We start from the raw sequence: 8,689 nt of genomic DNA on the forward strand, positions 1-8,689 counted from the left end.
ATCTGCCCGTCGGCGCTGACGTGGAAGGAGTAGGCACTGGAAGGGAGCAGAGCAGTGAGAACCAGAGCAGAATCCTGCGTGGAACGGCAGAATCGCGCGGGTCCCAGCGGGTCCAACACAGGCAGCACGGTTTGGAGTCAGAGCCACGAGCAGAGCACACCCAATGATGCCAGCTGGGCACACAAGAACCACAGCCTGGGTTTCTCCCCGGGCTGTGCTCCCCATTCCTGCTGCCTCCAGCTTGTCCACACAGCCCAGTTTCAGCCCCACGAGCCACCCCATCCCGTGCCCCAGCCCGGCCCCACTTACGGCTTCCCCGAGGTCCCCACTTGCATTCCGGTCACCAGCCCTGGGACGCGCATGTGGGGGTGCGGGTCGTAGCCCACCTGGAGGGGACAGTGGGTGAGAGAGGCTCACACTCCGTGGCCCCAGGGCCCCACGGGGATGAGGTCACTCACCAGGGGCGAGCGCCCGTAGCCGCCGGTTCCCACGGCGGCCGCAGCCCCGTTGAGCTGCGGGGACATGAGGTGGAGGCCGGCGTAGGCGCCAGTCCCGGCCACGTCCCCGTTGACCGCAGGGTGGGCCAAGCCGAAGGCGGCTGAGTAGGGGCTCTGCACTCCCAGAGGATTCCTCAGGCCCAGGGCTGGTGGGGGAAAGGCAGAGTGAAGGGATGGGGCCCTGGAGACAGAGCTTGGAGACCCACCCAGGCCCCAGCGGGGCCAAGCTCACCCAGGGGGTCCACGGGGACCTTGGCGGCGGCGGGGCGGAACTGCTGGGCACTGCTGGAGCCTGGCAGGGTGTCACCCTGGGATGTGGGGGTGCTGGACTTCAGGCTGGGCGTCCCTGCCTTCTCCACCTGCCAGGAACAGAATGGGGAGCTGGCAACTGCACCACAGCCCTGCCAGAGGGTCCCTGTTAGCTCCCCATCAATGACAGCCCAGCCCAGACAGTGCTAAAGGGTCTGTGGGATGGGATTCGAGCTGAGATCTAAAGGAGAGCCCCTCCCTGTCCCTCCAGCACTTTGCCCCGTGGGTTTGGAGGCAGGGGACTCATGTCTGGCTGTTCTGTCAGCCAAACCCAGGCCACAAGGACACAAACACAGGCCCCAAGCGAGTCACACGTACCGTGGGCGCATCCTTGCTCCGAGATGGGGACGTGCTGCTGGAGGAGGCCATGGAGGTCGGACTGAGGGGCACGGCCTCCTTCCTGCCCAGCGGGACCTTCTCCACCCCGTTCTCCCGGGATGAGTAGGAGTGGACACTGTGCGGGGAAGAGGGGTCCTGGGGAGGGAAGGGAAATCAGCAGGGAGAGCAGGCAGGAGAGCAGGGATGTCCCAGGTTATGGAGAGCTGGTGGCTCAAGCAAGGGCCAGCCTTTATCCTGGGGCTCATTGCTGCTGCTGGCGAGGGTCAGGGAGCACAACTCCCACTGGCACCTCCCTGTGATGCCCACCTCTGCCTGGAGCAGCCTGTTTGCCCCACCCTCGGGGATGGACAGCACCCACCGACCCCAGACCCCTCCCAGTGTCCCAGCACACTGACCTCATCCACCACCAAGTTGTCTTCACTTTTGTCTGCATCGCTGCCCTGAAACGTGGAGCACGGTTGGAGCCAGAGGGGCTGCAGCTGCCCCCACTCCTGCCTGGAGCTGTGCCAGAGGCACAGGCAGCTCCATTCATCACCCCACAGGAGAGGATGGGGTCACCCCAAGCACCCCAACCCTGAGCTCACATAGTCTGTAACAAAGTCCTTCTCCTCCACCTTCCTCTTCTTGCTGCTGCTCAGGTACTCAGCGATGGCTCGTGCGCGCTCCCCGTTTGACAGTGCCAGGGAGCTCTGGGATGAAGGGAAGCGGTGTCAGTGGCTGGGGATGCTCTGCCCAGCTCCTGGGACAGGCAGCACCAAGGCAGGGCTGACTCCAGGAGCATGGAGGGCCCCAGCCCAGCGTCCTGACCGCAGCTGGTGCCACCACAGAATGGTGGAAGAGAAGGAAAAGGCACTTACGGGGCCAGGGTCTCGGTCTGTCGCTGTGGCAACGCAGAGGAGCAGCAGGAGAAGGAGGAGGGAAAGGGGACACGCTGTGGGGCTGTGTGACCGCCAAGAGCCCCCCAGCAAAGTCACCCACTTCACCCACGGGTGCTGGGGCGTTCAGAGCAGGGCCAGACCAGCACAACAGCAGCAGGGTGGTCCTAATCCCCCCCCAGGGACGACCCCCCCCTCCAGCCCACCTCACCACCCTCCCATGAGGGTGCTGGTCAGTGGAGGAGGTTCCCCACCCAAAGCCCTTGCAGCTGCAAGCCCCCTCCCTGCCCCTCCAGCCCAGATGGCAACCCTGAGGTATGGACAAGTGGTCCCCACCCCAGGGAAGTGTCCAGGTAAGAAGGGAATGGGGAGCAGAGGGAGCCCCAGGGCTCAGCACCACCTGCTCCCAGATCCAGGTGCTCCCCACTCACCCCTGGGCTCCGTGTCATGGACTCCTCGGTCCTCCTTGGCGAGGAGCTGGGCCTGGGCCCCCAGTGCCCCCGAGAGCGCCAGCAGCCCTGAGGCACTGCTGATGCCAGCGAGGCCGGTGGGCTGCATTCCAGAGGGGTGGGGGGTCAGCGGGATGGGGGGAGCGTGGTGCGAGAGGTGCTGGGTCTGGAGCTGGTGCTGGAGAGGAGAGGAGAGAGCAGAGTCAAAGGGCTGTGCCAGGACAGCTGCTGGGCAAGTGAGGGGCAAGAGGCAGCCCTGGGTCAGTCAGCAATGGGGCCTGGGTGTGGAGGGGCAGGGCATGCACCCAGGGTGCCCCCAGTAATGTTCTGGGGGACACCACGTCCCTACCACCGACCCCTGCCACCCTAGGCCGGATGGGAGACCTGCTGCAGTCTCCAGGCAATAATTGAGTGGGGATGGTGGTGACCCCCCTCCACCCCGGCCACAGGACACCAGGACACAGTGACACGTGCCAGCCACCACCCCCAGCTGCATCTCCTGCACCCCAAGTCCTGCTGGCTGCCCCCAAACCAGCCTGGTTTGCCCCTCTCCTCCCCTCGATTCAGCCACGAGTGGGAGATGGCACGAGGGGCTGGGGCTGCAGCCAGGGGCAGGAGGGGGCTCAGCCCAGGGATGGCAGGAGCCCGGGAGGTGCCATCCTGGCAGAGCCCCTCAGCCCTGGCCCTGGAGCGGCAGGAAGCAGCGGGCAGAGGGTTGACGTACCCCGATGGCCGCGTTCAGGTCGGTCATAGTCACCTGCTTCGCTCGCTCCACAGCCTGGACCACCTGCTGCTGGTGCTGTGGGGAGAGAAGAGTGGGGCTGGGGCGGGCTCGCTTCTTCCCCTGGGCCCCAAAGGAGCTCTGCACACCTGGCTGGGGCCCGAGGGCTCACCCACCTCCTGAGACAGGAACGGGATGAGCTGGGCACAGATCACGTTGAGCCGCTTGGCGATCTCCGTCTGGCAGGGGAGAGAGACAGAGCCCATCAGGGCAGGGGGCACAGCCCACCCTCACCATGGGTGCTCAGCCCGGGCAGCCTCAGGTACTGACACTCAGCCCAAAGGGCTGCTGCTCAGCACTACGGAGCACAAACACCCTGTGGGCACAATTCCTGTTCCTAACAACAGCCCTTCCAAAACCCAGCATCCTCCATCCCCACCCTGAGAGCCCTGGGACGCCTTCCAGCTCCTCCCTGCCAGGGACATGAAGCCCCCCAGCCCATGCCACCCCCAAGCAAGCTCCCAGCCCCTGCAGGCTCCCCCTGCCCTCCACGAAGCCTCCTGCCAGCTCCACGCCCACCACTTGCCGCCCTCCTAGCCCACAGGAAACCCTGGAGAGGTGCTCTCCTTCCAGCTGCTGTTTTTCTGCAACACTCGAGTGCCACTGGCAATCAAGAGCGCAGAGCACAGGGAGGGAGAGCAGCGTCGTGCTGTGCCATGCCACGTTCCCATGGCACCCCCTGCCACCTTCCAGGGTCCCCATGTTCCCATGGCACCCCCTGCCACCTTCCAGGGTCCCACATTCCCATGGCACCCCCTGCCACCTTCCAGGGTCCCCCTGTTCCCATGGCACCCCCTGCCACCTTCCAGGGTCCCCACTGGCCCCACCCTGCGCAGCTCGGGCGAGAGGAGAGCACAAACATTCAGCCATCCCCGGCCCCACAGACACAACCCTGGCAAGAAGCCCCAGAGGCAGTGGGGACAGCTCCTGGCCCCGCTGATGGCCAAGAGAGCAGACACTGCTTGAGGAGGTGTCCATGCAGAGCTGGGGACTCATCCCCAGCACCAGAGAGGGGACAGAGATCAGCAGCTCTCCCTAAACCCATGTGGGGGAAGGATCCCTCTGCTCTTGGATGGGCAGGGGATGTCCTGGGCACAGGAGTCCAGGTAAGATGCTGTCCCAAACCCTGAGGAGCTCCCTGTCCACCCTGGTGGGGAGCCAGCACAGGGCTGAGAGGAAGGGGTTGAACCCAGACCCCCCCTTATCAACCCTCAGAGGAGACCAAAGGCTGAAGGGCCCCTGGGACAGAGCTGAGCCCTGGATGTCCCTGCCAGGACCTTGGGCACATCTCCCACGCCCAGCTGGTGCAGGTGCTGAAGTGCCAGGGTGAGGGGCCACAGCACTGCCCGGCTGCTGTGGGGACACTGACCCAGGGACACTCCACGCTGCCCTCCAGAGCAGCTGCCGACCCGCTCCTGCCAGCCCCAGAGCACAGAAACAATCTGGCACCTGCCCTCACTTCCCCTTCTGAGGCAGGAAAAAAAGAGAAAGAAAAGAAAGGAAGAGGGGGGAGCAAGGAGATTTGGCAGCCAGCAGTTCTGGGAAGGATTTAGCTGTCTCCCGGGGCCAGCAGTGATGGATTCTCTTCCCTAATGCACTGATGGGCAGCAGCTCCTTGGGGAGAGCTGCCTCCAATTCACTCGCACTCGTTAATGTGCAATTTACTGGCACTTTAACGCTCTCAGCATGAAAAATGATCACGCTGTTTGCAGCCCCCCCAGCCACCAGCACCGTCGCCTCCCCTCTGGCTCGCTGTGAGCAAGTCCAAGGCCAGGCAGATTCGGGGAGGTGGTTTTATAGAAAGCTACAGGCCCCTTCCATGCCAAAAACAAAGCAACAATAAAAAAATTAACGTCTCCTGCTCGTTCCTGTCTTGATCCTTTCCTGCCAAGCCTGAGGCTGCCTGGAGAGCTGCAGCACCACAGCCAGCCCTCAGCCCCATTTCTCTCCAAACAAACCCAGAGCAAAACCCCTCGGCTTGGCCCTCGCTGGTGCCAGCCAGGCAGGGGGACAGGGGACACAGCGAGGACAGAGGCCACACCACACCTGGCACTACCCAGCCTCCATCCATAACCATGGGGTGATCGCTGCCTCGGGAGCTCCGGGGCAGCCAGGAGGGCTCAGGACCTGCCTGTGCCCTGAGCAGCGCAGGATTCGGGGGAAAAGGAGGAGAAACAGCGACCCAAATCCTCCCAGGGCAGCGATAACCCGCGGCTCCTGCTCCGGCAGTTCCCGTTCCTCGTTCCTCACACAATGGCCGCTGGCTGTCAGAGCAGACTTACGGGCCCTTGTTAAAAGTGCCGACAGCTCACTGGCCGGCGGCCAGCAGCACCTGGGGCTGGCAGAAAACACGAGCCTGAGAGGGCTGGGAGAGAACCAGCAGCCAGAAGAGAGGAGCTCGCAGCCTTCCAGCGAAAGGCTCCGGGCCGGGCAGACCCTTGGCATCGTCCCTCACCAGGGCAGCTTCACACCTCAGCCTCAGCAGGGATGGCAGCAAGGAGGGCAGCCCAGAGTGGCAGAACACCCTCCCAGCGGGCACAGAGCTGGCAGGAGTGGCTGAGAACCTGCCCTGTGCTGGGGCCAGGGGCCAGAACGGCCACGGTGCCCACCCGAGCAGGCTCCCACGCAACAGTTGGCGTCGGCGGGCGCGGGGCGGGCGGGAAGGCGGCGGCAGCGCGCCTCGCCAGGCTCCTCCGCAGCCTCTTTAAAAATAGATGAGAAGAAACCTTCTGTCTCAGAGCAGCTGGTGACCCGGAGCTCGGCACAGGGGAGGAAGGGAGGGAGTTGAGGAAGGGAGGGAGGGTGGGAGGGATGGGGAAGCAGTGAGGGAGGATGAGCAGCCCTGAGCCCACCCTGCACCCATACCCCAAAACCCTTCTTTCTCCTCAGAATGCTCCTCAGCCCTGGCCCCTGGGCCAGTGGGCAGCTGACACTGCAAGGTGTCAAGACAGAGCCCATCAACCTGCTGTGACCCTGCAGCCCACCTTGCCCCGAGGAAGAAGCCAGTCTCCTCCACAGCAGTCACCCTGTGACCACTCCCAGCCAGTGTGAGCAGCCACACGAGCACAAGTCCTCCAGCACCGCTCTCTGCCTGACACAACAGGAGTGTCACAGTCCAGGCAGGACACCTGAACCCAAAACCAGAGCACAGACGTGTGTGGGGAGAGCTAAGGAGGCAGCCAAGGCCGTGGCACAGAGCAACACCAAGCACAGGGAAGGGATACATCCTCCACAAGCACTGGGCTTCCTGGGCTACAGCAGGGAGCAACTTCCCATCTTATCTGGGGACAGCCCTTAAGAGCCCAGATGGCAAAGCTGGGCCAGGGAGCTGGGACTAAGGAGGTGGACAGAGCTCCCAGCCCACCCAGACCCACCTGTTTGTGCATCTCGATGTTCAGGCCATAGGACATCTCGTAGTACTGTGAGGGAGAGAAGGCAGCATCAGCACGGCTCTGGAGACCAGGAGATCTCACAAGCAGAAAGTCCTCTGTGGTGCTGGCACACCAGGTCAGCCTGGCCACAGCCACGGTGCAGCCAGGCCATGGGGACAGCACGGTCCCCAGCTCCTCTCCCAGGACCAGAGGTTTCTCTGGTACATGGCTGCAGCCCACAGGAGGGACACAGTCCTCCCAGGACTCCTGCAGGAATGGGGACAACCCACACAGGAACAGATTTGCCACCACAAGCTGCAGCAGAAATTCCTGCTCCAACACCACAGCTCTTTCTGGGGGAAAACCAGACAGTAACAGCCACAGGAACCAGATCTCAGGGCCTGGCCACACAACCCAAAAGCAAGGGGAAGGCAAAGCATCCCTGCATGTCCTTTGATGGTTCAGAGGAGATCCCACACCACCCTTCTCCTTTCAGGTGGAGCTCACTAACCATGACATAATGACGCTGGATTTCTGTTTTTTCTGTTGCCAGCTTTTCACATTCTAACTTCAAGCTGTAAAAATAAAGAGGAGAGAGAGAAGGAGAAGGAGCAACCCCCCTTAGTCCTCCCAGTGGCAGGATGTCCCTGGCTGGACAGAGCATGAGCCCTCCCAGCATACCACACACTTCAGCCTCCTCTCAGCTTCAATCCCATCTCCCAGCACAAACCAAGAAAACCACCTGAAAGAGGGCGGGAAGGGGCTGATAAAGAGGAGATGGATGGTAAAGGGATCTGGGCATCAGGGAGTAATTTGCACGGACTTTTAACCCCCTCCCCAGCATCTGCTTCCCAAATGGAGTGAGCTGCAAAGCTTAGCTGCGTTTCAAACCTTGCTCTGCCCTGCGCAGTGTGGGGAAGGGGAGGTGATCCTGGACAGCAGCCTCACGGATCACTCCAGGTCTAAGTGATGGCCCTGGCTCAGCCCAGGAGCTGGGTGCTGGAAGCCAGCACCTCCTCCTGGAGGTGAGTTTCCCCCTCAAACAGAGGAATTTCCAGCTACTGAGGTGATGCTTGGCACAGCCATCTTCTGGAGGGACCGGTCCAGCAGCCACACCGCGCGGTGCTGCCCGGCGCCCAGAGGAGCCTGCTGTTGGCCAGCACCAGTGAAGTGCCCAGCTCACACGATGGCATGTGAACTCTGGCAGCTTCTCACCTGTGGTATTGGTTCTGCAGGAACTGGAATTCCTCCTTGATGCGATCCAAGGTCTCTGGGTAAGTCAGCTTGAGGGACTGGGGGGTGCTGGGGATGGCGCTGGCAGCAACAGCGGCTCCCGAGGCAGCAGAGGGTGCCTGGAGATGGGCCTAGGCAGAGATGGGACCTCCAGGGTCACTGCTGCTGCCCAACAAGGCTGGCACATCCCCCTGGGGGTTCCTGCACCCGGGGAAGAGGCTACGGGCACATCTGGGAGAGTAGCACATGCAGGAGGTTGCACAGGGAGCTACTGGAGAGGAAACTGGTCACAAACAGGCACCAAGGGCCTTGTCAGCATCAGTTTGGCCACTGAGCCAGAAAGGATTAATGACCAGGGGTGGCACTGAGCATGGCACAGACCTGTCCTCACCCCACCAGCACACAGCTGAGCTCCCTGCCTGCCCATCACCGTCCCACCATCACGCCCCGGTGAATCCCGCTCCCGGCACCGCACAAAGCCCGGAGCCGCAGCGCTGGGGCTCAGCACCGCTTTGGGAAGAGGCACAGCATCGCTCCCGAGCATCACACACGGTAACAGCGCTCAGCTGTCCGTCAGCACCGAGCGGGGAGCCGGGCTTTGGGGGCGCAGGCCCTGCGAGGGCCGAGGTGGCTCAGCTGCGAGGGGACGAGCGGGCTCACCGGGGGCCGGTTCTGCGGGAACATCCTCGGCACCGGACAGGCCCGGGACCCTCCGGCCGCAAGGGCTCCGTGGCAGGCTCGGGACGGGGCCTGGAAACTGCTCCCAGCTCCGGATCAGGCCCTGGAGAAGAACCCGGGGGTCACCGCCCGGAGCTGCCCGGGGGCGCGGGGCCCT

At 63.2% G+C, this 8,689-nt stretch overlaps 1 protein-coding gene across 1 annotated transcript in view; it reads right to left on the reverse strand.

Moving 5' to 3' along the window:
* Nucleotides 1-8,646, reverse strand: part of LOC107215369 (transducin-like enhancer protein 1) — a 10,920-nt gene extending 2,274 nt beyond the window's left edge. The window contains exons 1-15 of the mRNA XM_033520093.1: nt 8,515-8,646; nt 7,837-7,985; nt 7,133-7,196; nt 6,625-6,669; nt 3,367-3,429; nt 3,194-3,268; nt 2,452-2,647; nt 2,003-2,025; nt 1,730-1,834; nt 1,541-1,585; nt 1,125-1,280; nt 730-856; nt 459-643; nt 310-386; nt 7-36 (exon numbers count right to left, since the gene is read on the reverse strand). Coding sequence (XP_033375984.1) covers nt 7-36; nt 310-386; nt 459-643; nt 730-856; nt 1,125-1,280; nt 1,541-1,585; nt 1,730-1,834; nt 2,003-2,025; nt 2,452-2,647; nt 3,194-3,268; nt 3,367-3,429; nt 6,625-6,669; nt 7,133-7,196; nt 7,837-7,985; nt 8,515-8,538 — 1,364 coding nt within the window. The 5' untranslated portion in view covers nt 8,539-8,646. The remainder of the gene's footprint in view (nt 1-6; nt 37-309; nt 387-458; nt 644-729; nt 857-1,124; nt 1,281-1,540; nt 1,586-1,729; nt 1,835-2,002; nt 2,026-2,451; nt 2,648-3,193; nt 3,269-3,366; nt 3,430-6,624; nt 6,670-7,132; nt 7,197-7,836; nt 7,986-8,514) is intronic.
* Nucleotides 8,647-8,689: the final 43 nt, after the last annotated feature.

Source organism: Parus major, chromosome 28 (genome assembly GCF_001522545.3).
Source record: "Parus major isolate Abel chromosome 28, Parus_major1.1, whole genome shotgun sequence".
NCBI lineage: Eukaryota > Metazoa > Chordata > Aves > Passeriformes > Paridae > Parus > Parus major.